The sequence below is a fragment of the Corvus moneduloides genome, chromosome 1 (genome assembly GCF_009650955.1).
Source record: "Corvus moneduloides isolate bCorMon1 chromosome 1, bCorMon1.pri, whole genome shotgun sequence".
Classification (NCBI taxonomy): Eukaryota; Metazoa; Chordata; class Aves; order Passeriformes; family Corvidae; genus Corvus; species Corvus moneduloides.
In genome coordinates this window covers 61,349,340-61,376,789 of record NC_045476.1, presented here as the reverse complement: position 1 = coordinate 61,376,789, position 27,450 = coordinate 61,349,340, and the positions used below count along the sequence as shown (strand labels likewise).

Sequence of the window (27,450 nt, the reverse complement as noted above, 5' to 3'; positions counted from 1 at the left end):
GATCTCAGGTAAAGCAGATGCATGTGCTGCTGCAGAGGAGCACTGATCTATGCAAGATCATGCTTCTGCACTTAAAAGGAGGTTATTAAGTCTTTGGATTCACTCCAGCTCTCGTTGAAATCGTGGTAGAATCCCTCTGGATGGCACAGCGGAAATTGTACAGGCTCCCTGTGCTCCAGTGCAGCAGCCTGGATGCATGAGGGAGCAGTAAATACCATTTGTCATCACTGTTTTTCTCATTAGACTTCCCTCCCACTTTTAGGGGGGGGGGGGGGGGGGAAGCTTTGCCAGTTGTGCTACTTTCTACCAGATGCATTTTTATTAAGTGTTTCAACATCAGTAAAAATCAAGATTCTCCTTGTTGAAAATTACGGTAACAATGCAAAGCTTTCTGATTTGGTAATGTGGTGTATTTTTCACGCTCTACTCTTTTGACTCTTTAAATAGCTTTTATTAGTATAATCCATTCTCTTTATCTTGCTTCCCATACACAGAAAAAAATCTCATAGACAATAGAGTTCATATGCATTTATTAGATACTATGAGCTTTATTACTGCATTTCACACTAAGCTTTAAAACATGTAAACAGGCATTGCCATCTTAGAAAAGCTGCTGCAAACTTCCCGAGCAGTGCCCTACCTCCAAGAAAGCTCACTGAGCAAAACTATTGTAACTCAGCTGGCAGATACAGCATTTAACCTGTAGTTAATATATTAAGGCCTTTAATGAGGATCTGGCCTGGGAAAACAATAAGGCTTAAGATTCCTGTGTGGTCACCAGCTTGAAGTTCAGCCCCACCAAGTCAGACAATGTGATGTGCTTTGAGTTGCAATTGCATTTAAAACCTTTTCACACAAAAGCAGGTGTGTGCTTTTGTGCCTAATCCGATCTGTCTGGAAGAGCACCAGTTTTGTCCATATTCATCTGAAATTATGGTCAGCGCTGCCAGTACAAAGGGGACCTTCATTAAAAGTGACTTGTTTTATTCCCACATAATAGATACAATGTCCTACATTTCATAGATTAGTCTTTAACTTGCCTGAACTATCTCTCTTTTATAAATAGTTCACACATGAGCTGGGAACGCTCATTTCTCCAGCATTTATTTGAAAATCACAGCTCATGATCACACCAGTGGCTAATGCTTTTATGTATCTTGTTTACATATATTACTTTTTAAATATCACTGCTGTTCATCAGGCTCTATATTCTATGATTAACACCCCTTCTCCTCAGCAATTAAGTAATTTATCAGATGACAGACATTATTGTACTGGACCACCATACAATGAAAAATGAGGCTTACTTCAACAGAAGCAAGTTTTTCTGTTTTCTAATTATTGCCAGTGATAGTCTTCCTTTCTAGAAAGACAATGAGGCAGATTTTGCTTTCAATAACACTGATGTAAATGCATAATAATTCTGGCAGAGCCACAGTGCAGTTCTTCCAGATTCACATAGTCATAGCTGAATAGTGTTTCTCTAGCAGAACAGATTTCTTTTCCCTGTCTGGGTTAGAACAGCTGCCCTCAGCCATATGGCTGACTTCAAGCTTTGGGATAAAATCTCTCACCTCTGATCTGAGACACAAGTTTAGGGATTTTTAATTTTTTTTTTTTAACATGGCCCATTGTTTCTAACAAATGCTTCTTTCTAAAAAAAGTTCCATGTTTTCTACCTCCTCAACTGATGAGAAGTGACAGAGAAACAGGAATGCTTCTGGTAATCAGAAATCTGACTCCAGGCATACAAGCTGAATTCATTGTCAGTTTGCTACTACAGTATGGAATTGTGAGAAAGCCATTTATTGGGGCAAATCGCTGTTAAAATTATATGTGGTGAAATTCTGCTTGCCATCATGTAGCTTATCAATAAAAATATTATGTGGTTCCACATTAATTTTTTTTCTTTTCTCTTTTTGACATTTAAAATTCCATTGAAATACAAAGATGAAGACCTACGATGAAGAATCAGTGCAGATTTTCATTTTTATAATTTTTATACAGTTCTTTGCAAGATATCTCTAAGAAATTATCTGGAATAATGGGTCACAATGAAAGTTAAAGAGCAATGATGTTGCAATGGAGTTTATTCAAATCTGCTTATTCCAGCAACTACTTTTCAGGGGCAGGTATGACTGTCCTGTGCAAATCACTAGTCAGGAGTTTCAGTGGCAGTTTGCCTATGCAAACCTGACTGATTATAATCACTGCTTCCCTCCTCTACAGTAGAAATTTGCACTGTGACACACAATAGTAGATGCTGGACACTGGCTACTATAATAAAAGTTAATTTGCAGGATGGTATGGGCTGCATCAATTTTCAACGTGGCAAAACACTAACAGTTGGCCCAACCTCGGGCCTGTGTTGCTTCATCAGCAAACTGAAAAAGGAAGTAAGTAATGAATCATATAAAAGGCTGTAGATGACAAGTGTTTAGATTAGTCAAAGTCACAGTAGTCTGAAGGGATAGTAAACTAAGAACACAAAGCAGAGCAGCACAGTGACAGCTGAAATTCTTTGTAGCTAAAAAAAAAAAAAACCAACCAAAAAACAAGAGATGAAGGCATTTACCTGGAAATATGGTACAATTTATGTAATAGCTTCAATAAGGAACTGAAAAAACTTCCATGAGCACCTCCTTTCCCTGCCCCACCTCCTCCAGAATACTCTACAGCCTGCTCACTAGGAAACCCTGTGAAAATTATGGTTTACATTAAATTTCTATGTGATACCAGGTAGATAAGGGATTAAAACCCAAACCTATGATATTTCACTGCATACTTTAGCAGTAAGCCCTTAGACTTTAAATTGTATTTTTATGCAAGAAAAGAAAGTGCCTGTGGAACAGCTGCATTATAAAGGGCTGCAGTGGCCACTGCAGCACCCTGGTACATCAAGACAGCTCTTGCTGAGACCCTGAGCTGGCATGAACAGAAGAGTACCAAACTCTTGGATCCTTTCCAGGACATGAGCAGGGTATTGCGTTGCTCAGGGCATGTTATGATGTGTGACAAGGCACCCAATTCTGACATCAGAAAGTAGAGTGGAGCTGCTCTAAGACTTGGGACTCCCTTTAAATCCTAGGTCCACTTTTGTACCCCATTCTAAAGATACTCCTATGAAAGTCAAAGACCCAGAGACATAAGAAGTAATAGTAATTTCTCAAACATGATCCCAAAAATTATACCCCATGGTGTTGCTGTTAAAAGACAGCCATCCTCTACAGTTAAACACCATGTTTAAGTTGAACTCTGACTTCCTAAACAAGCTCGTGTTTTTATAAGCCATGGTCAGAACATGAAATAAACACAGCCCTAAACATTAGCATTAGGTATGAAAAAATATTCAGAGGATGCCTTGGGCTGCTGCTGTAAACAGGACAGCCAAAATTCATAACCCACAGGAAGGAATACGGGCAATGTCCATAGATATCGTACCCTGGCTCCCCCAGGGAGTTTATACTGTCCCCTTTATTTGAAGGCTGGTTACCAAGAGAAGAGGTCTGGCATGGGACAAGCACTCAAAGCTCTGTCACTAGTTACCTGCAATTGTCTGCTACAGTGTTCTCATTCATCTGCACTAAGCAAGAGATGATTAAAATAAAAAGGGGTTTTAAGACCAAGAACCAGAAACAGAGTGGTAGAAAGACAATGGCAAGCACAGAGAGCTGCTTTAATTGGAAATTTGGCAGTGATAGAAATATTAGTAAGAAGATCTTGACTAGTTTGCCCATCGTGTTCCCTCTCCAAAATAGGCTTAAAGCACACGCCTGAATTTTTCTAACTGAAAGCCAATGTCATTTCAAACAACTAGTTTGTTACCCACACAAAAGCTATTCATATAGTGCAACATCGAACAGGAGACCCAGCAGCAGACAATCAGCTTAACTAAGCACCCCTTTGAGAGCAGGTCTTTCGAGAGAGCCAGCTGAGCTACAAAACTTCTGGGGATGAATAACCTCAATGCAATTTATTGGCTTTCTTCAAATAAAGACCTCAGTGTAAGGAAATGATTGAAGAGACAACTCTGTTAGAGTCATAATCAGCAAATTATAGGTTCCATTACACATATTGGTCTATACAACTCATTCAGGAAAATGACAGAACAAGCTTTTTTTTTTTTCCCCACAAAAAACATTTTATTAACATTACTTACCAATTTATATTTAGAAAACATTGTAGGTGAAATTAACTGAAATTCAGGCATGATTAAAATACAAAACATAAAAGGATGTGCAAAAGTATCACCATAGGCATAACCTACCATAAGAAATATAAAAGTGCCTCAAAAGAGGGATTACTCTTTTGTAGATGAAATTTGCAGAAACTTCTACTGCTCTAACAGCTACTGCATTATCACAAATATCAAGATCCTCTGCAGATGTGATCAGCATAGCTCCATTAAAATCAGTAAAACTATGCTGATTAATGCCATATGAGGATCTGGAGTAACAGCAAAAATTTCAGATGTCATGAAAAGTAATGGCCATGTTTTTATTTTAATACTCAACTAGCTTATTCATTGCCTTTGTCAGAGTGTTTATCAAGGCACCCCTATTCCAAATTCTTTCCTGTGGGATGAGCTGCATTTAAATTTGTACTTCTTTTACTGTTACGACAGCTTCTGAAAGCCTTGACTAAGAATGTTAACTGTAAGTGACAATCTATTTAAATGATAGGGCCAAAGTACGTAAATGGCAGAGCAATAAACCTCTGAACACACTTGTGAAAAGTTCATTTTCTTTAGTAAGCAGAGGATGCAAAAAAAATTTTAAAAATCCATGGTAGCTTTTCAGTGTTGTAGTCTCCTTAGTTATACTAACAGACAATTGATTTTTCAAATTTTAATTGATTTGCAACAGCTGAAATACTCTCCCAAGGCAGTAGTAATATTCCCCCCATAAAAACATGGAACTCTAAACACCTGTCTTTCCAAAGTAGTATTGCAAAGACAACAGAGAGAAAAACCAAACTTAGGTTCATTCTTCTATTAAATGCAGTTCCTTATAAAAAAGTAAATTGCACAAAAAGCAGTCCTGAAAGACAGAACTATGTCAGTATAAAACTTAGTGAAAAATATCTTACAAAAGAAGAAAGTGGAATCAACAAAAAGTGTTTCAAACATCCAAGTGCACATCAGCTTTAAGACTTTGGGTTATACGTCTGAGATTTTTTAATCAGTTTTCTCACTATTTTTCTGCGGAACCCATTTGTTGGCCTGTTGATCCTTGGTTTCTGATTTCCTGCTAAAAAAACAAAGGAAGCAGTTAGGGAAACAGCATGACAAAACTGTTACTACTCTTTATTGTTTGGTTTTTTTTCATGTTATGCTGTTCAAGCAGTTGTCCAATAATAACAAACATATCAGAAACTGTAAAATGTGTTCTGCATTCCCTATTCTCACACTCTAAGGTCTCCAGAGTGTTTACCTTTGGCACTGGAATCCTACTTTGTTGCTCTTTTCCTGAGCAGGCATCAAAGCCTTATCTAGCTGTCCTGCAGTGACAGCAGAATGGAACTAAATACACTGCCATCTATTAAAAAAACCCAAAACAAACAAAAAACACCACCCCCCCCCAAACAAAAAATCCCAAACTATTCTTACATTTGTCTGAACAGTGGGGTAAAGGTTAAAAAATACCCAGTGTTTCTGAGAGATGAAAAGAAAATTTGAGTTTCTGCACAAAACTCACAGAAGCTGCAGAGTGGCCTAAGACAGTCCGAGTTAACTCCAGACATGCTTTCAAAGGCTGCAAGAACTGTGTGAGTGCCGTTCAGAAAACAAGTACTCTGCAGTCTTGACTGAAAATCTTTGTCTTTCTGCTACCTATTTACCAGCATGCAGAGCCACTGTGGCCAGTTGCCAATTCTTTTGCTGTCACTCCAATGTGTTTGCTTTCTTTTCTAATATAAATTTTTAAAAATGAAATTCATCACAAACCTTTTCACTCAAAACACTATACATCAATTTAACAAGCAGTTGCATATTTGCACAGGGAAGGTCAACTGAATTCGAGACTCCAAAAGGTAACAGAAAAGATGCTGGGGAGGAAATAATGGAAGCAGAAGAGGAGGAGTGGCTTAAGTTGCCTGAATTATTTGCCTAATGTTGCAGTGCCAAGCCACAGAAATGAATATGCATAGCACAACATTAATTAGCACTAATTATGCCCTTAACTTTGGTCTTTGGCTGTACCAAGCCTTATTGAATTGTGAAATCCACAAGCTGATGAAAAAGCTTGTAACTGATACTTTACATGTGGCTATCTGGTGCTCTAGTTATAAGACAGACAGCATTTCCTTACTTCTTTCTTCCACAACAACAACAACAACAAAAAGGTGAGGAAGAGAGAAGCCCCAGGTGAATCTGGCAGGGGCAGTGTGGAGGTGAGACGCTGAAGAGGCAGTTTCCTTCCTCCTCTCCCTACACACTCCAGTCTGGAGCCTGGCCCTACCACTTCACAGGTAGTAATGAATGCGAATTAGATAATCACAAGCATCTCCGATAAACTTAACATACTATTAGAGACTCTCTCATAATACAATGGCAGAGACACACTCAGACTTGTCATCCACAGAAATACTGCTGTCATGACTAACTGGCAGGCAGTACTTTTATTTCTGAGGACCGTACTCAGGGTGCAATCCTTGCCCCAGTCCTGGATTTCCAGCCCAGAACTGAAGAATCATCTCCCAACATAAGGCTTCTGACTACACAACTTCAATACTGAGTACTCAGACCTTGTGCATATTATGTTTAAAACAGAACTACTTTTTAGTTTTTCCTTTTTTTTCCCCAAAGGCAATGTACATGCCTGATATGGCCTTAAATTTTTTTCCCATTAGTATCAATTTTTAAAATACTAGCTATGTCTGTTTCCTAAGTGTTCTGGGGAACAACATACAATTATGCATTTCTCTATTTCTCTCATTTATTTTCATATCAAATGAATTAAACTAGAGTATTAAAACTTGCAATAGCTGGTACGAACATATGACTGCAAGTAAAAGCACAACTGTTTTGATTTACAAACACAGCCATTAGCTGGTTTGAGTAAAACCATTAGGAAAAAATCAATTATCATTCCAAGCTTTGCCCCCACAGCCACAGATACAGCTGACACAGCAAAACTGATGAGGCAAAAGTCTTTAGTAATGGGAATAGGAAATATGAGTAGGCAACAGGGAATTGAGGTAGGATGGTAACTTCTGAAAATGAAAAGGAAAAAAGTAAATTGATTTCACAACTGACTTTAATCCTATTTAAAACTATCCAGAATAAAATGATATTTTAATTAGTGGTCATGGAGGTACTGAACAGTTTGAAGACTGATTCCCTGTGGGCTCTAGAAAGCAGGCTTAGTCTTTTTGTGTGCCCTTCTCAATACTTCATTCAAATATGGTGTAACCACCTCACATCACACTGATCTTGCCAGAAGGATTTAGCATTGTATTTCAATTTTCCCTGCCTTCGAAAACATTGAGTCCAAAACACAAAAAGCATACCCCTGTAGCAAGCCAAGGTGAATAAAAGAACACTGTGAACACTTGTTTCTGGTATGTGGATTGCTTTACCTGCTTGTGACTGACAAAATACAAAAAAACCACCCTTACCTTTTCTACAGACATTGTAGCAGTCCATTTCAGTGACAAAGTTGTTGGCATTTCCACCACAGCCAGTATATCTGAACTCTTTACATGATTTAGTCTTGGAGTCATAGTAATAGCGAGGCACAGAAGAAGAACACAGTCCTTCATCCTTTGGGCTATAGCATAGCAAGGGGCCAGCTTGGGGAAAAAAAGGACAAAGGAAAAATGGACAAAGGAAAAAAAGAGAGAGAGAAAAAAAATTACATAATCTCTGTAAATGGCTTCTTAAAATTGACCCTGCTATAAATTTTGTGTCTAAACAGCTCTTTTTCCCCTTGAATTGACACTATTACCAATGACTTCAGAGACTTTCTGCATCTTATTCCGGTGAGTTGTGCATTTGAGAAAGCAACAAACCATCCCAGAAAACAGGATTATTATCCCATAAGTGAAATTCATCTGCTTTCCCCATTTGTGGTGCTACACATATGATAGCTAAGATTTTTATATAATCTTATTCCATATATATAGGAATATAGCAATAATTTCAGTGGAACAACCTCTGTAGAAAAAAAAAAAGGCACAACTTTGCTATGATTTTGCCAGCAAATTCTGCTTGCAGCAAAATGTACAAATCCAACAACTTTCCTCAAGAGCATGTTTCTTTTTGCCTCAACAAAATTTTACTTTTCCTGCTGTAGACCCCTTATCAACTCATTAGAAGTGCAAGAGAAATAATTCAGCTTTCACCTAAGAAAATGCTGACAATCTGTCATCAGCCACAAATAAATGTCATCAAGCACTAATAAAGCTTAGGCAGTAACAGCTTTCATACATTCTGGTAGATTTTCAAAGATCCTATCTTGAACTGGATGTTCATACCAAATGATGAACCTGGTGTTCATACCAAAACTTAGTTATAGTCCCCTGCTCATAATTACCACCATTCTTATTTAAAGCTCAAATAGAGAGACAGTGAAGAGTCACGTCAGGCAAAACACTTTTATCAGAAGCAGAGCTGTTGAGTGCCAAAAACCTGAGCCACCTAACACCATCTCTCAGGCCTGAATTTTAGAAAGGTGCTTCTGCTTTATATTACAATACCACTTCTCTGAATGTGACTGACACAATCTCTGACACATCTGCCTCAACACAGATCTTCAACCTTATAATTTCCCTTCAGATACACCTCTCTAGAAGTAAAGAAATTATTTGGGTATAGTTGTGGGTATATTTAAGATCACAGCATTTTTGTTCTTTCAGTAACAGCTAAGACAACATATTAAAATTAAAGTGGACAATATAAACATCTGCTTCACACAAGTCTTCAAATATACCACTGTATGGGTATTCAGAGAAAAACATCAAATAAAGTATCATCTTCATATCACTTTCAAACCATCTATTTTATTAAAAATTTGGAACAACCATTACTTTTTTCTGGCAGACAGTGGTCCATACAAGACTGCAAATCTCTGAAGTTATTGCCATTTCCATAACAGCCACCGTAGATGAATTCCTCACACCGCATCGAGCTCAAGTTAAAGGCATATCTTCTTAGATAACTCCTGCAAGGTCCTCCATCAGCCTCCAGCCGGCATAATTTGGGCACTTCTGCAGAAAAAATAATTTCATCCTCTGTAAATTCACCTCTTCATGGTTCACATGTTACTGCAGACAATACACTATTACTTCAGTTGCAAGCAAGTCCCACTTTGTCCCACCTGCATTTTACTGGAGGAATCCAATGCATTGATTAGCAAGTAGGTGCAATATTAAACTACATTTAAGGTACTAATAGATCAATTCCACACATCATCTCTGGGCCATCTCACTCTGGATTTTCTGCCTGAAATTTGACATCAGCAAGAAGCTGCAACAAGCAGGAGGGACATCAGTTAGACTCGATCATCTTAAAGGTCTTTTCCAACCTAAACAATTCTCTGTTTCTAAGATTCTATGATACATCGAGTGGGTGCAAAGCGTCCCGCAAGCCACGCAGCCTCCCCGGTGTCCCCTCCAGCCCCCTGCCACCCCGGGGCCCTCTGGGACACTGCCGGTCCCTGGACTCACTCTTGATGGTCCAGCAGCTCTTCTCACAGTCGTCGAAGGTGAGGAAGTTGTTGGCGTTGCCGTAGCAGCCCCCGTAGGTGAACTCCTGGCAGCTCTGCGTGTGCCGGTCGTAGTACCAGCGCGGCACCAAGGCGCGGCAGGGTCCGTCGTCGGGGGGCAGCAGGCAGGCGCGCTGCTTCTCTGCGGAGACACCAGCCACCGGGGCTAAGGCCACCGCGCCGGCGGAAGCGGCCCCGGCCCCGCGGGGTCCCACCGAGGGCCCTCTCCTACCTGTGAGGGGGCGCTGGGCCAGCGCGGCGCAGGCCAGCGGCAGCAGCAACGCGGGCAGCGGCAGGCGGCGGCCGGAGGCCATGGCGCGGCGGGCGGGCGACAACGAGGACCCGGCAGCGAGCAGCGCTTCACGCTCCGACGGCAGCACTTTATATGCACCGAGGCGGCTTCCCCGGGCCGCCTCCTTGCGCAGGTGGTGGGAGGGGAGGGTGATTCAGCGGGTCAGGAGCTCTCCGTTGACCCGGCCGTCACCGGGGCGCGCCAGGCTGCGCGATGCGGGACTCCGGGGAGCGCCCGCAGCCCCCGCCCCACCCCGCCCCGCCGCCGTCGAGGGGAGCAGCGGGGGCCGGGCTGGGGGCGCCGCCGGGGCTGGCTCCCCGCAGGGCTGCGCCGCCCATAGCCCAGGGGCCTCCTTCCCGGGGCTGCGAGCAGCTGGCTAGGGTCCACCCCCCGCCCCACTCACATTACGGGATGATGCTCAAAGAGCATTTCCTGTAAATCACGGCGAAATCCGGACAGGTCACTTAGCGAAAGCCCCCTCTCTCTCCCCACGTCGTCGTTGTCCCCTACCCCCCACCCCCCGAGGCCGCTCCCTGTTCAGAGGCTCCGGGTAGAGGGCGGTGGGGCACCGAAAATCAAACGCTGAGCCTGCTGCAGGTCCTGATCCAGCTGGATCGACTACAGGTTGCGTAGCGGGTGCCGCTAAGACAAACGCGCGGCAGTAGTTTACTACCGTTGTGTAAAACGCTGGTGAACTTGAGAAAATCGAGGCATCGTCAGAGGGCTTGGACTCTGGGGAAACCCGAGGGGCCGAATGGATAACACCTCTGGCCAGTGCAAAGAGAGATGGATTTCAGGAAATGTAATGACCTGTCTTATTCTGCAGATTTTAACCCCACCAGGCAATGGGGTGTGGTCTGTGGGAGGAGGGGGTGAGCAGCAGCATCACACTTTCCCTCTCTAATCTATTAGAGACATTACATTAATTAGTGTTTTCCTCAGACTGAATATAGTGAGAGATAAGAGTGGCTGCAAATTAGGCGTGTTCTCCATAGATAACGACAAACTAATCTGATCTCCTATTGTTGTTCTCTGCTCCCTTTACAGTGACATTGGGCCGCAGTCCTGCGGGCAGGCACTGCCCTCGATGGGGTACAATACAGGGCCCTGGAAATCTGTGGCCTGCAGGAAAGAAGCCACAGTCTATACGGGCTGTAAGGAGGAGCATCATGATTATTTGAACTGACTTTCTCTCCACGGGTTCTCCGCTTTCCTTATTTTGTGGACGATTACAACCTAGTTTTCTGACATCATTTTATTTTTCATAAAGGCAAGAAAGGAGCAAATCTAATCCCTACCCCACCTACGTGACTTCTGAAAGGATATGAATGGTACCTCTTTCCATTGTTTTTCAGAACTGTGCCTTTTTTCAGAATCTCCAGTAGCTAAAAGATAAGTGGGCGCTTTAGTGACAAGAAAATAAACCCTGGTGCAGCTTGAGTCATCATGATGGGATATATCTGCCGTGCTTTAGAATCTTACAGCTACAACTGTTACTAACAGGTGTCCTCATTTTTAGGGCTTTTGTTCAGCTTATTAGGCAGAGCAGCTATATTAAATCTTATGTCCCTCCAGAAGGAAAGAACAAACAAAACAACCACATACTTTTTCTATTTCCAAAAGAAAGCAAAAGGTCATCTTTCTAATATTGGGAAACAAAAGTGATTTTATTATGTTGTTCTTTAATATGATGTCCTCGACTGATGTCCTTTAGTTTTCATCACATTTTTTGGAATTGCAAAGAAAGTAATTGAAATACTGCTTTAAACAATAGCAGCAAAGTGAATGGTATAATGCAAACACCATTTTCAGTATTTTCCATTTCCTCTGTGCACAGACACTTATAAATCAAAGTCTGAGTTAAAGCCACCTATCCATCAATGCTGCTATTCAGCTTCTCCTTTGCTATAACTTAGATTAGGTAAATATCTGTAAAAATATATGAACCACAATAAAAGTTTACACAGCAAGTGATAGAAAGCCCATTTGTGACTGCCATCTGCAGAGCTAGTCATGTCAGCAGACAGGTCAGTGAAGGCTTTCCATTACAGAGCTATGGATACCAAGTTCTTCCCACCCTAACCATATCAGTGGTGTGCCAGAGCCCACTTTCAGCTCACTCCTGCACCTGCCACCACCACATCACATGCTCTCTGCCTCTCCACACCACAGTGTTTCTGCTCCCACCAACAGCCGGGGCTCCTCTGAGTCTCTGGCCAGCCAGTTCCTTCCATCTGTTTTGACTGGCCCAGGACCAGCAGCTGGTAGGGTTTGGGAATGCAGCTGTCAGTGTAGGTTATGAGGATGTAGAAAGTGCATACCAACAGCTGGGGAGGGGGAGATAGTAGCCAGAGGGAGAGGAAGAGAAACTGATTTTAGTGAACTGGCTAAAGTAAAATGAATACAAACCCCAAGAGCACTACAGGAGCAGTGCTGGAGAAGATGTAAATCTTACATGCTGCTGACAGCTGCTTACATCTGGTGAGTAGGGAGAGGAGGAGAAAGGAGCTATGTTCAGTCTCAGGGGTCCTGAATTCTGCTTCCATTGCTATTGTACGAAAGCAGCTGCTAGGATGAGAGATGCTAGGTGCTGTACGAACATGCATGGAGGTGCCACTCTGTTCCTAAAAGCATAGAATCCTTTTTGGGATCTAGATGTCAAAACTATGCAACCACAGAAGAATTTCCTAACTCCTTGCATCTTCTGAATGCATCACTTCCCTTACATTGAGTACTCCACCTCAACACCTGTCATAACTCCATGTCTCCAGAGACCCTTTGTGCTAACCAGGCACAATAACCCTCTTACACAGAGTTGCAATTCTGCTTCGCAGACATACCTACCAAAAAGTTGCTATGTGTGGCATTGTCGGGCTGGCCGCCTGCTGGGGCACTTGACATGGGAGTGGTTCCTTCCCCTCTCTACTTGGTCCACACAGTTGTTATGCACAAGTCGTTGTAATGCACAAGTATTCAGGAATGTACCCATGCACACCACCTGCTTCTGCCTTAGCCGCTGGGCAGAAGAACACAGAGCCCAAGGATGCTGGTGGCACAGAGCATGAGTCATTTCTATGGCCGAGAGTTGCGTGAGGAGAAGGTGCTGAGGGGAAAGATCTCACTGCTGGGCCAGAAGCTCCAGCCGAGCTCGCTGCTCTTGCCCCGCACTGGTGTTGTAGAGGATGAGGCCGGGGAGGTCAGCACAGGAGGGTTTTCCCGCTCCCAGCTCCTGCTGGGACGGCCGGACCTCCCTGTGCAGGCAGGACCCGTGTCAACGCCCCGGCAGCGGGGCCGGGCCGAGCGGCGGGCTCTAATCCGGTTAGGGGGGATTAGCGTGCAGGTTTAAAGGCCGGAGCGGCGCGGGGCAGGGGTGCAGGCGCGCCGGAGAGGAAGCGGCCGCCACCGAGCAGCGGGGCAACTCGGCCGGCAGCGTGTGAGTGAGCCCGGGGGCGGGCCGGGGGCGGCCGTCCCACAGCCCCGCCACCGCCCGGGGGCTCCGGCCCCGGCGCCCTCGCTGCCCAGACGTAACCTTTTGTCCTTACTCCCTGCGCGCTTCGATAGTGTAGACGATGCCAGCCATCAACATCGAGGACCTGAGCGAGAAGGACAAACTGAAAATGGAAGTGGAGCAGCTCCGGAAAGAAGTCAAGCTGGAAAGGCAGCCGGTGAGCGGGCGCGGAGAAGGGGCCTGAAGCTGCCCGGCGGGCGGCGGGGCCGGGTGCGGAGCGGGGAGCAGCCCGTTCCTCCCCGGGCGGCGGTGCGGGGGCTCGGGAGGCGGCCCCGGGCACGTCGGGGGGGAGCCGCTCGTCCGTAGAGCCCCGGCTGTTTTGGGACGCCCGCGGTTTGCACCGACGGCTCCTGCCACCACTTTGGGTCAGGGGCCCGGGACGGCGCTGTTGGCACCGCACCGCTAACACCCCATAGGAGCGCCGGTCCTTCTCGGGGGTGACTGTGGAGCCGGGGGGAAGGAGCGCATCACCCCTGGGATAAAGCGCCCCGAGGGGCTGGCAGGGCCCTGCCCGCCGCGGCTGTTCCCGGTGGATTTGGCATCCCTTAACTTCCTCTCCCTGTGTGTCCCTGGCGCCCAAGGCCGGCACAAGGCAGCCTTGCCAGGCGAGGGAGGAGCACGTCGCGTTCTGTCCCCCTCTTCTGTAGGCAGAACGCACTGGGACGTGCTGGTGCTAGGGGAGGGGTGGTCCTACCCTGGGAAGCCAGGGGAGCCCTGTCACGGCTCTACACCCTGCCCTGGCCCGTAGCTGGGTCTCGGCCGCCCGCGCCCCCACCCCGCTTCCCGTGCTGTGCAGTGCCCGGGCGGAGGGCAGGACCCAAAGGACCGCCCGTGCCGAGCCGTGATCCACCCAGCCTTGAGCCATAGAAACATTTAGACATTTGCACTGATTGTTCCTTTCCACGAGTACTTTCCCGTTAAAGGTTTATGGTTTTGTACGTTTTCTATAGATGAAAGATGTGAAGAACTGATCTTGCTCCACGATGAAACTAATATTCTTTTTTCTCAGTTTTTTTCTTTTTTTTTCTTTAATTCTGCATGCAAGCAGAAGCAAACTGCACGTAAATAAACGCTTCTAGTTAGGACAAAAAATACATTTATATGTGGGAATCAGTAGCATTAGTCATGTTGATTATGCTGCAGTCTAGGTGTTCAGCCCAGAAAATAAGAATGGCAGAGTTACGTTTTAGGTGTGAGTTAGGTATCAGTGGTTGTAGATGTTGTGGTATAGTCTAAAGCTCCATCAGTACTGAGGGCTCAACATCCGACTAGTCTAGATATCTATATAATCTCTCAGAGAGTTCTTAGACGACTGAAATACACTCTGCAAGATGTAAAGTTTTCAAAATAATAATAATTTTAAATACTTGTCTACATCTTTGGAATAAACCAAAACCCTGATCACTTTAGGAAAATGGATATTTTTCAATTTTCCTGTAGTAAAGCACACACAGCATGCTCAATTTCACCAGTGCATTGTAACAGAAGCTTCATTGTGAGAATGAAATCTGTGTTGTAATTGCCACAGTCCCCTGGGACCTGTATGGGTGTTACAGAAACAGGAAAATGCAGAAACCATATTACTGTTGGTACCAAAAGTAAAAACTTCAGCCAAAGTTTTCTTGACCCCCACTTGCACCTTTACAGAATAAAAAGGAAGTGTCCTTTGGAATGAATAAAAATTTCTAAATGTGTATTTAAGCAAGCTTTTTTTCTTATAAGTGAAAATTATCCTGGCAGTGCTGGCTGAAGGAAAACAACCCCTGATCCTGCATATACTTTGGCATGCAACTTTGCTATGGTGTAAGCTGCTCCAATTTGAATGAACAAAGTTTGTAATGCACGGAAGAACAAGACGTGTAAGGGGATTTGTAGGCCCAGCTTCTTATTTGCTCTAAGGCAGCTAGATCTTATTTTATGCACTGTTTAACTGGAAATTAACTCTGTTCTTTCTGATGGCTTAAAGCCTAGTTTTGCACAGGCCATGCTCTGTTGTCTGTGATACAACAGGTATTTGTTGGTTCTTTTGTTGTAGTTTTACCTTTGAAATAAAGTATAATTAACAGAGGAGGCAAGGGGCCTTAAATTAGATATACTAATCATCTAGTGGCCTGGCCAACAGCTGGTTCCTGCTGCTGACTCTGCACAGCTGTGCTGCTGCAGGGACTGCGGGTAAGAAGGGAGGAGATAGGAACAGAGCAGGAGGGTATCTTCCAGTATGTGAGGTATTCGAGCATCAAAGGACAGTTTCTGCTGACACGGAGCAAGAGATGTGTGTGCAAAAGGAGCCTCAGGAGCCCCAGACATTCCCTTGTGCACTCTCAGACTCCACAGACACCCTTTACCGCGTGCGCTGCATGTGCTCCTGTGTCAGTGAACAGAAACTAAACACACCTCTTCTCCATAGGTGGGTTCTGTGCAGGCTTACCTACATCAGTGCTAGTTTCCTTTGAATGCCATGGGAAGTGTTATGGTCTCTCATAACACAATAGGCTCTTTTATTAACCATAGCTTGAAATAACCCCTGGTAACAAGCAAACAAATTGTCTTTCCTAGTTAGGCTCTTATTCAAGGTGCATCATTGCTATACCAGAACTGCAAAGTAAGAATTTGCATTACCACTGAAAAATCATTGTTGAATGTTTTGTTTGTGAAAAACACATAAAGTCATAAACACTTTGAATTCAAAGTTACTGACCTTGAAACTATTCACCATAAGTCACGCTGCTGCTGAGGGAGAGCGTGATCCACAGCTTAATAAAACTAGATTGGTAATTATGAAGAACATACGTTTAACTATGCAGGAACTGCTGTTCGGAGTGGCGTTTACATTCTCAGAGATACGAACATGTTCTGTGCGTATCGGGATGTGAAAAGAGAGGAAGGAAGCTGAGTCTGCATGTGCTTAGTGCTGTGGCCAGATATTTTATGCTTGGCGGAGAGGCGAATGAGAGAGAATGTAAATTCACGGGTTTCCTCCTCTGATGTACATTCCCCACGGCCGTAACGCAACCACTTCTCTGTCCTTTCCCTCGAGGTGTCCAAGTGCTCCGAAGAGATCAAGAACTACATCGAGGAGCGGTCGGGCGAGGACCCGCTGGTGAAGGGGGTTCCCGAGGACAAGAATCCCTTCAAGGAGAAGGGAGGCTGTGTCATCGCTTAGGAGAAGGGACCCCGCGCCTGCCCCCGGAGCAGACATTCCTCCTGTACCCCTAGGGCGTCACTAGCGTGTCTCCACCGCCGCCGGTCCGTGTCGAACGAGCACAGGAGCGGATTTTTTATTTTCTATTTCTCCTTACAAAAATACAGAAACCCGCGCGAAAGCTGCCGAGCCCCGCGCCGGCCGCTGGGCAGGGCCGGCTGTGTCCCGCTCCCCGGCGTGGCCGGCCCCTGTCGCTGCGCGGGGCCCTCTCGCCACCCGCTTGTCGGTCGCTTCATGGCTGTTCGTTGGCATTAAAGAAAACCTGCCCGTAACCCGAGAGCTGCCGTGACTTGCTGCAGGGGCGAGAGTAGCGGGAGGAGGGACGAGACGGGACGGGGCGGGGCAGGGCCTGCCCCGGCCTTTGCTCGGGAGCAGGACCAGCGGCGACCATGGCGCTGCGGGGCGGCGGGCGCTGGGCGCGCCTGGGCTCGGCGCTGCGCGGCCGCAGCTCAGGGCCGCGGGACGCCGGGGGCACTCCGCAGCACCGCGACCTGCGGGAGGCCCTCAGGAAGGTACCGAGAGGGAACAGGGAGCGGCGGGACCGTGGGACACCCGGCCGCGCCGCCCCGTGCGGGGAGCGAGCCAGGGCAAGGGCAGCGAGCCGACGGAACGGCTCGGGGTGTGCTTAAATAGGTAAACTTCCCTCTGCCAAGGCCAGAAATGGAACCGTGTGTTCCCTGCCTGTGACGCGCGGGGTGGCAGAGCCCTGCCCTGCGTGTGCTGCCCCGGGCGGAGCGGGGGCTCGGTCCTGCAGAGCAGAGCCCCCGGGCACGGCGCCCGTTCTCCAGGCGCACGGATGGACACATAATGGGAGGCTCCTGCGAGACTAAATCATCAGTCAAAAGGAAACGCTTCTGCTAACGTAGCGTGTAAATTGAATGCCAAATGGCAACCTGTAAGTGACAGTAGGGCCGGCGAACTCTGTGTATTCCCGTCAGCGAGGTCAATGTCACCTGTAGGACGCCGTGGTACTGTTAAGAGCACCTGCCAAAGCCAGAGAATCAGCCGGTTTGGCTGTAGGGAGCCCTGGTGTGGTGCCCGCTGCGGGGCCGAGCAGCGGTGGGAAAGAGACGTCCACCTTTAACCTATGAACCACTGAGAAAAGCGCTGGAGTTCAGTACCTGCTGTAAGGGCCAAACAGGATTATTGTGGCCACCAAGTAAGAACAAACATACAATGGGTTCAGAAGAAGGCGATAGGGAATGTAAGGACATCTCAGATTGACCTGTAGGCAAGTTTCCAAGTTCTAGCTGGTCATGCAGTGCTCTGCTGTAGTTTTTTTTTTTAAACAGTATGCTCTGCATTGCCAGATACTGACTTTTTTACATGAGTTTGGAGTAATGCTGTCCTATCTTTCGTGGATGCTTTTAAAAATTACTTGCAGAATCTTATATTTCCCTGGAAAAACTTATTTTTTTCCAAATTTCACCTCTTCTCCAGTTCACTGTGGACAAAAGATAGTGGAGTTACTTCTGAGTCATGTGATGTTTCCCTCAGGTTTGTTTTTTCAAGCATTAACTGTCACACTACCAGTGATAAAATATCCCAAACCCAGTGTAATTAGTCAGGTTTTCTATCACTGAGATCTGGTATCACTGAGCTTTGGGAGAAGTGCATGCATCTTCTGTCTTACAAAAAAGAAACCTGAGCAAGAATGGAAAGAGATGCATGACCTGTCACTTTCTTAGTAAATTAGTTTCATTAGTCTAAATTCCTGGACTCTTTGCGAAACAGAAATAAGATGCTACAGAAAGAACCAGTAGAAAAAGCTGGAAATGAAGCCTCCTCTCTCACCTGGACTAATAGTGTAGAATTTCGTAGCTAATACCATTGCATCAAATTTGTGCTGATTCTGTCTAGAGAGAGCCTTCATATTTCTGTGTATCTACAGAGATATCTGCCCAATGAACTTGTTCCCTGGCACACTGCTTTTCATTACCTGCCCAGGGACAACAGCTGTATTAATAAAATCAATAAAAAATAAAAATAATAATAAAAAAATTGGTGTCCTGAAATACAGAGGAAAAGGCCAGACCTTGTGAAGGCAGTGATCTGGAAGATTTTGTAAGTTCCGCTTCTTTGTCATGTATAGATTAAGCTTCACATTGTTTTGTATCTCGAGTATTTGCAGCTGTGTATTTATTGATGCCAGGGGAAGTAGCTGTATTAGTGTCTGCTAGTGCAGTGTTTGCTGCTCAGCTCTGTGACACAATGCTTTTTTGTGCAAAAACTTTCCCCTCCCTTGTTTTTATGCCCCCCATGCCTACTGAAGTGCAGATAACAATATGCTCTACCTTGCTGGATTCAGTGCAGATAATTACATCACGGGCTAAGAGGGAATGTGATGCTACATTTTTTGCAGCCCTGTGATGAATATATTGTAGAATAAATCACAGTAGACAGTATAAAGCTGCTTCTTCGTTGTCCTGTATTTAAAAAAAATGTTTATGTAGCACTTATTTTAGATTTGATCTGATTTCATACTGGAAAAAAAGAAAAATCACTATTTATGTCAAATCCAGTCTGATGTTGTTCACACAAAGCTTCTAGCAATCAGTGTTTGTGTTGGCTTAAGTTAAGCCTGTGACAATGACTTTAGGATAAATCCCAAAGTCGTTGGGAGAGAATGACCATTCAGTACCTGCAACACATTTTAAGTATACATGTTATGTATTCTGGGGCACCCTTTCCAGTAGCTAAATCCAAACGCAAGTACCAGAGAAATCAGAGAAATGAGCAGTGCAATTCCATGAGTGAGAACTGGTTGGTTGGTGTTTTTGTTTGTTTCCATAATTTTTATTTTTTAGTATGTTAAGTTATTGTTCTTTAAATGATCTATAATTTCCCAATTGTTCTGAGCAGGATGAGGAAGAGACTCTTATAATTCTAGGGGGCTGTTTTTAGCACAGGTATTGAAATAATCCTGTGAGTGGTTTCCTTTACAACTTTATAGGTCACCACCCTTCCTCTTGGAGATTGAAAACGTAGCTTTTGCTTAACTTGTTGAACAGTGCTTGCAGTACACTGATATCCTACAGCTTGCTTCAGTAATTAGTATAACTGATTTGAAGGAAAGAGATTAAATTTATTCTGTGTGTGTATGTTAGCAGTATTCATATACGTACAGAACGTATATCTGCTATTTTTTTCTCTGGCGTTAGTAGTAAGAAACTTTGGGAAATGGGGAAATTTGACATATATTCTGCTAGAGTTGCGTGTAACATCAATGACATTTAATTTTATGCCCAGTGGTGACTGGGTGTAGTTACACTGTGTTGTGTGTCTGTAGGATGAAAATTTCCCCTGTGACAATGAGACTCCCCAAAAGACAATGCTACTTTATTTGCTACTCTTGGCTTGTATGTCATGAGTTTCTGTTTAATAATATATGTATTTTTGCGAGCGTTAATGTCTCTTCATATTAGAGCACGCAGGATCTGAATTTAATCTTGACACTTTCTTTAACTTTCTGGTAAAATTTCTATAAATTTTCCATCAAAAAAACTCTTTCTGACTACCTGCAAAATACTGAAGGGTGACCACTATTAGCATTGGAGCACCTTGGATGGAGTTGGTTTGTTTATCTTTGTAAGAAAACATAAAGCCCTCTTATAGAACAGCAAAGTAGTAACTTGCTGGTGTTACAAAAAAATCACTTAAACGTTAGTTTCTCACTAAGTTGGAAGAGAGAAAACACACAGCTGAATCTAAAAAATACATGACTTGCACCTGTCATTTAAAAACCTTATTTATCATGCACCTGAGTTAAAAGCTTCAGGAAGAAAACAGATGTGGCACTGGTAAGGCTCACAGATTCTGTACTGGCTGCCCTTCTGTCTAAGGGAAGCAAAGTGTATTCCCAGGTTCTGGGGTATTGCAGTAGCCTTTGTCATCTTGTGCCTTACAGAAACATCACACAAACCTTTAGGGTCTAACTCCCTTGCTGGTGCCAAGAATTTTTGGTAGCAATTTATCAGAGAGGAGATCTTCATGATTGAATTTTGTTGTTATTGGAAGAGGCAGCTGGGATATACCACTGTAATATGAGAGACCATCCAGTACACCTACTAGTGCCCTACCAAGAAGTGCTTTTGAATCAGTGTAGGTGAACAGGAGAGAAAAAAAAAAATGAGCTTTAGCTTATTCAACCAACTTCTCTAAAAAGCTTTTTCTCATAATAGGAAAAAAAGTCACTTTCTGTACAAATGCTCAATTGTGTAGCAAAAGTGCAATAAAGGCAATTTTGTAATCAGTGCTCATATTTGTTATTTGGTGTCAGAGTAGTGCGTACATCTGAGATTGCACTTCTTGTGTCCTAACACTGGATTTTTTGCCTGCCCCATATTAACATTAGAACAAATTTCCGCTGTATCTAGTTAGACTTTTCAGTGAACAGTTTTTAGTAGAACTGTGCCTAGTGGATATTTTTGCATCTCAGGTCTAGCTATTATATTGCTTTATCATTGCCACGTTTGATTAGGTAATACAGTTACGCACTTCTGACAACTAAAATTGTGTCTTAATAAGCAGTTTATGACTGAGTAAACACTGGGGTTGATACTGGTTTTGCATGGCTGTTCAGATGTGATGGTGTAGGCTGCAGTGAGATAAATTGTTTTGTTCCTGCAGGGATGCAACCCAGAGTCAGAAGGAGGACCCAAGCCCCAACATCCCAGCCTCTAGTGGACATTACACTATATCTCAACTCAGCATCTCTGTTTTGGAAAGTATGACTCGAAGGAGCAAAAAAAGATGGTCACTTGCTCAGTTCTGTATCTCTTTCATAACTCAATACAAGTAGTCTGGATAACGTTCATAACTCAATGCCAGTAGCCAGATCTCCCAGTCATCCAAAAGGCTTGTCCAAGGTCAGTGCCTAGATTGGCACAGCACCCATTTTTGATCTTGTAGGACTACCCTGGTTTAAAAACATCTGCCCTCAGATCCTAGGAATAGCTGTGCCCTCAGCACTCGCTTTTTCACAGATTTTAGGATCCTCCCTTTTCTGCCATACTCTTGGATAGGGCAGTTGAAGGGGTTCCAGTTGTGAGTGTGCAGGGACTGCCAAGACACTCAGGTCTGCACAGGAAGGATTCGTCTTTGCAACTGTCTTTGGAAAAATGACATAGGGAGGGAGAAGGTGTTGGCTGGGATCATGTGTGTTCCTCCCCAGCTGGAGCTGCCTTCTAGCCATCTCATTCCTCAGGAAATGGTTGAGCAGGGCTCAACTCCAGGGTGGTGGCCTGAACCTTTCATTTTCTTAATATGGTGATGATGTGTGCCCTCTCTGCTTCAGCAATGGGGCTCCCAGATGTGCTGGCAGCTGCATGGGGTGGAGGGCAGAACATGCTTCTACACTCACTGGCAGACTTGTAATATTTGAAGCTTTCAGTAAATGTTGGCAAAAACTTTGTGGTTCATTCAGGGTTTGGATTTTTTGGTTTCCTGAAGTAACAACTGTAGCGAGATGTATGGGACCAAAAGATAATCAGTATTCAAATTTCTGAACCAGTAATCAGCTTTGCTATCTATTAGGTGTGTTGCAAGGAATTGTGTTGCAGTGAAAAGGAAGAAACACGATGATTGAAACAGAAGTGTGTCTAGATACTGACAAATGAATAGACCAGGCAAAATGGCAGAATACTTATGAAGTAAGTGCATGCTTTTTTCTGTGGAAAATCAGGTCTTGTAAAAATAGATGAGTACAGGTATGTTTTATTACACAATGAGAAGCTGCCAACTCTTACATTAGAGAGGGGTTCCTCCACTATTTTTGTCCTCTGAGAGGGGGAAAATTTCATTTAGTAGCAGTTTGTTCTTGTATTTGGTGATCACTGCAGTCTTTGGTACCCAGTGCAGTAACAGATTGCAGATTATTTTGTTGCCTATGGCACAGCTTAATTGAAGGTACAAAAAGGAATTGTGGTGCTCTAATTAATCAGTTTTAATTACATATACTTCCCATTGCAGCCTTATGTTTTCCAGCTATTAGGAAAATTTTCTGGGGTTTTTCCTTATATAAGCCTCCTGAATATAGGTTTAAAATCCATTGGAAGCTTCTCTGGAAGCTCAGCTCTGGCCACAGCTATGTGCAATAGTATTGCAGAAACCCACTTTCTTTTTTCTTCTCAGTGATAAATTCCGGCTGGCTTGAAGTGTTCTTTTCATCCAGTAGGTTTTTTTCTCTGTGTGGGCTACATCTTGTCCTGCAAGCACCGTGTAGAGTAGTTGACTTCTGCATATGAAATGCGTGTGTGGTGGTTGGGGAGATCAAATGTTTAAAAATCTTAAGTCACAATTACTTCATTTTTGTTCTTTATTTTAATTATCAGGATATTCTGCTTCTAGGACTTTTTTTCTGCCGCATATTTTTCACAGGGTCATGAAATGAAGGTCTACTTTTAAACTGAACTTTTTCAGTTCAATCCCATATCATTGTGGAAAATGTTATCTTGGCTTGTTTCCAGACACAGTCTAACGACAGCTCAGAGTATGGAAGTTTCCATATCTTCATTGAGGCCCAGCCTCAAATCCCATATGCAAACAGGGCAAATTCTTCATTGACAACTCTTGTAGACAATCTTTTGCCCAGGTGTGTCACATCATATATTTGGCTGGGTAGCCAACTGGCAATATTGAGTAAGAGGTGCATATTGTATCCAAATGCCAAATCTTCTATGTTGTGGGAAAGAGGAGACTTGTCTGTAAAGCACGGAAGTGTTTTGGCGGCATCTGGGACATTCACCACCTTGACAGGACCACTTGCATAGAAGTGAGTCATATTTTACATAGATCTCCTAGGTGAGCTCCTAACTAATAATAATGTATATTTTAATGAGAGGAGTGAGGACTATCCCACTTGTTTCAATTAGTATTAAAAAAAAAAAACCCAAACCAACCCCAAAAAAATGCAAACAACCCCAAAAAACCCACCCACAAAAAAACAATCCCCAGAAAACAGTCCTGCAAAACTTCCTGAAGACCTTTGCCCTGTGCTGGTGATGCATCCTGAAAGAGGAAGCACTAGGCTGTAACTTTGCTCTCTGGATTACTGCAGACCACAGGCAAACTCATAATACTGGATTTTGCTTGCCAGTAGAAAGTGCACTAAATAACTTTGTATGAGCAGGCAACGTTAACACTGCAGGGAACATTTTCTGGCTGCTGTGTGGTTAAATCATATTTGTTTAATGGTGTTATTTTTAGCCTGTTGTGGTCTTTTAAGTCACATACTCCCTCTGCTTCTGCACCCAATGTCATCTCAGACTGAATGATTGTCTCTTCTGTTGGGGCACTGACTGTGTCAGGTCCAGGCTCGCCACCACCATGCTGGGTGATCCAGGCACACGATCAGCTCCTGGCTTCTGCTCCTAGCATGTGTTGTGGGGACTGGAAGCACAGAAGCAACTAACTGCCATCCCTCCTGCCAGTGCTAGAGGGACTCCACAGGTGTCGGAGGGGACAGCAGGACATGGTTTTGCCTACTATGTGTCATAGATATTCTCATCAGTGAGCTGCCGTGGCAGAAGCTCAGTCTCTCCACAGACTCTCTAGTAGGTAGCAGCTACAAGGAGCTGACCTGCTTCTCTCATGCAACTGTATTTTCCCTAGTTCTGTCCCGAGTGTGTTTCCACACTTCAGTCTCCTTCCCTGTGCCCTTTCCCTACCTTTCCAAAGAGTATTACTGGGAAAGGATTGTTCATCAAGCTTTATGATGGCTTTGGAAGAGTCTTGAGGGAGTCAAGGAGGGCCATGACCTCCAAGCCCAGGAGTGAGAAGAAATGAGTAATATACTCTGAGAAACTCATTCAGGTGTGCTTGGGATGCATGCCTTGGGGGGACCCAGGTGGAGATCAACATGTGGGAAGTGGGCTGCTGCTCTTTGGACTTAGGACTTTTTTTCTGCCACATGTTTTTCACAGGGTCATGAAATGGATGTCTGCTTTTAAATTGAACTTTTTCAGTTCAACCCCGTATGCTCATGGAAAACATTCCCCAGGCCCTCTTGGGGAGCAGCTGAGAAGACCTGCACAGGCTGCATGTGTGGCCAGTCAGGAGCTTGCCAGTGGGGTCCTGGCTGCCTTGCACCCCTGAGGTGGGTTTTGGTGTCCAAGTTTGGTAGGATCCATGTGTGGCCCACAGGTTTGAACACCTCAGCTTTGCCTTGCATCTTTGTAAAGTGCTACCTTGACCTCAGCACAGTGTTGCTCCAATGCTGAGTTGTCTCATGTGCAGTCATTGCTGCTTGTGGTTTTGATTAAAACTAAAGGAGAAATGTTGTTTTGAAGGCTGTTAATAATTTGCTTTCTTTATCGCTGATATGGAAAGCAAAGGAATCTCTGGTCTGTTACCTCCTATTCAAGTCATTGTTGTGCTAATGCCTAGGTGTAACCACTCAAGAACTGTCATTAGTGGTTTGTTGTTTATTTATTTGCTTTTTACATTAAAGATCCTATTAACTGTCATCTCTGGTTATTATATTAATAGAGTTAAGTTCAATTGCTGTAACTTGATTTAAAGGGAAAAAAACATGCTGGTCCTAATATAATATGGAACAGTTATGTCATAAAATCATACAATCATAGAATGGTTTGGGTTGGATAGGCCCTTAAAGATCATGTGTTTCCAGCCCCTCTGCCATGGGCAGGGATGCTGGTCACTAGATCAGGTTGCTCAAGGCCCCATCCAACCCGACCTTGAACGCTTCCAGGGATGAGGCATCCACAACTTCCCTGGGCAGCCTGTTCCAGTGTTTTACCACCGTCTGAGTAAAGAATTTCTTCCTAACATCTAACCTAACCCTGGCCCCACAGACTGCCTTTAATCTTCTTAATACAAAATACCTTTTTCTCAGACATTTTCTCTTGCTTCTCTAGTAAATTAGTCTAATCTCAGCTGAGGGTATAACTCACAGGAAGCTTTAGTAAAGACTTGTCATTTTTTTAAGAATTCAGTTTATTGTTTCAAAATTCATCATCTTGCTAATAGTGTGCTGAAATATCCTACCACTGTACAGTCTTACAAGGGGTGCTTAGAAGAGGTGTGTATAGAAGTAGTATGGCCTTTAGTTTCTGAATTGCAGGATAGAAGGTAAACATGCTGGTGGATAATGAAAACTAATCTTTAATTGCTGTAAGGGACATCTGTACATACTCTCAGTACCCAAATTAATTCAATTACAGTTTCTACTGTTGTAGAATGCATTTGTTTTAGAATGCAGAATTAAATGGCAATTGCTAATATTTCTGGGTAGTTGCTAGTACAGTATCAGCACAAAATACTGAACATCAGCATCATATATTTTTGTTACTTTTCTCATTTAAATGACATACTAAGTTTCAGTGGAAAATAGTCAGAACTGTGGCAATGATTTGGGGGGGTATTTTCATTGCTCTTTTCTGAAGAGAAATTAGAATTATCTATTTTTAAAAAATCTGAATTTATGTCTCTGTCCCCTCTCCAACCCTGCCATAGTATTTCCCCAGTCCTGGGCAGGGAGCTACAGGTGCTGTTTTCACAAAACTTTGCCCAGATAATTTCTAATGAAAACACTTATTTTTCTTACCATCATTCAGCATGAAGTGAGTTTGTTGGCTTGATCCATTTCCGACTGGGCAAGTGTCCACAGTGGTTTTTATAATTCCCAGCTGATAACAGCCCTGAGGCCATTCTTTTGGAGGCTCCCCAGAGAGCAGCCTGAACTCTTGCTGGGATGCAGGCTAAACCAAGGCTGCCTCCAGAGCCTAGTCCTTCATATTTGCATCTTCAGTGTTCAGATGAAGTAGCCTGACATAAAAACCAGTCCCATACATGAGACTTACTGTGCCCTTGCTGTCAGGAAAATAACAGTTTCTGTTGTGGTTTACTGGTACTTCAGCAGGTGGGAAAGTTATATGGCTCCTTGATCAACTTTACATCCCAAATGCCACTGAGATTTGGCAAGCTAGATCAGGTGGAAAGATTTCCTTTGTGGCTGGGAATATCTATCAGATGGTATCTGTAATAGGCAGTGCTAAATATTTCTACTCATAGAAGTTTTAGATCTTGTGATCGTTGGTATCCTAGTGGTGCAAGTCTAAATGCTGGCACCCATGACTTCCATGTTTCTCATGATAAAGCATATATAAATAAGCAGACCAGCTGCTCACATACTGCTGAAAGCTTGCTTCTGTATACTTACCAAGCACTGCATGGAAACCTTAGGGTTTAAGTTAAGGTGGCTATATAATCCGTGTCTGCAGTTCAAGTGTAAAATAGTTCACTGGTGGCACAGATGTGAGGAAGTTGCTAAAACCAAGGGAAGGGATAAATCAAATGATTAGGTACAAAGCATTATTGGACCTGTCTTCAGCAAGGTTTTAAGCAAATGTTAAATTTTGTGATCATTCAGTCATTGCTGGCTTGACCTTTAAAATTACCTCTCCTTGTTTCAGTTAGCTTTTCTAGGAAGGGATGAAAATACCCAGTAATCAGTGCTGAAGCGCCAGCCAGTTGAGCAGTAATGCAGTTATCCAGCAATTTGGCTTAAGTTTGTGTCAGTACAAGGGAAGGTGTTCCCCCAATCCCCTTATGATTATAAAATCACATGTGTGATTTTTTGCAAGCAATTTGTGACTGAAGCGTAAAAGCTTTTGACAGGACTTAAATCTTTGCAAAAACACAGTGAATGGTCCAATAGCTAAGAAGAAACTGTGGCTATCAGTATCTGGACTGCAGTATAATTTTTTTTAATTGAGTTTAGAGC

At 43.7% G+C, this 27,450-nt stretch overlaps 3 protein-coding genes across 6 annotated transcripts in view; 2 read left to right on the top strand and 1 right to left on the bottom strand.

Moving 5' to 3' along the window:
- Positions 1-513: 513 nt before the first annotated feature.
- On the bottom strand, positions 514-10,240 carry TFPI2 (tissue factor pathway inhibitor 2). 2 transcript variants are annotated; one of them, XM_032112018.1, is made up of 5 exons: positions 9,937-10,240; positions 9,667-9,846; positions 9,028-9,207; positions 7,618-7,791; positions 514-5,246 (listed from the first exon to the last, which is right to left on the bottom strand). In XM_032112018.1, the coding sequence occupies exons 1-5, from the start codon at positions 10,016-10,018 to the stop codon at positions 5,146-5,148; spliced, it is 717 nt and encodes a 238-aa protein (XP_031967909.1). In that variant the 5' UTR covers positions 10,019-10,240; the 3' UTR covers positions 514-5,145. The 2 variants fall into 2 exon arrangements, with proteins under 2 accessions (XP_031967909.1, XP_031967902.1); XM_032112011.1 differs by having other exon boundaries at positions 514-5,249; positions 9,937-10,235.
- Positions 10,241-13,318: 3,078 nt separating this feature from the next.
- On the top strand, positions 13,319-16,978 carry LOC116445436 (guanine nucleotide-binding protein G(I)/G(S)/G(O) subunit gamma-11). Of its 2 annotated transcripts, XM_032112030.1 has the most exons (3): positions 13,319-13,429; positions 13,558-13,661; positions 16,542-16,978. In XM_032112030.1, the coding sequence occupies exons 2-3, from the start codon at positions 13,566-13,568 to the stop codon at positions 16,665-16,667; spliced, it is 222 nt and encodes a 73-aa protein (XP_031967921.1). In that variant the 5' UTR covers positions 13,319-13,429; positions 13,558-13,565; the 3' UTR covers positions 16,668-16,978. The 2 variants fall into 2 exon arrangements, with proteins under 2 accessions (XP_031967921.1, XP_031967923.1); XM_032112032.1 differs by lacking the exon at positions 13,319-13,429 and having other exon boundaries at positions 13,445-13,661.
- A 101-nt stretch (positions 16,979-17,079) lies between these two features.
- The window catches only part of LOC116445397 (probable acyl-CoA dehydrogenase 6), an 87,303-nt gene continuing 76,932 nt past the window's right edge, over positions 17,080-27,450 (top strand). For both annotated transcript variants that reach the window (XM_032111998.1, XM_032112003.1), the window contains exon 1: positions 17,080-17,218. In XM_032111998.1, the coding sequence (XP_031967889.1) occupies positions 17,096-17,218 (123 nt within the window). In that variant the 5' untranslated portion in view covers positions 17,080-17,095. The remainder of the gene's footprint in view (positions 17,219-27,450) is intronic.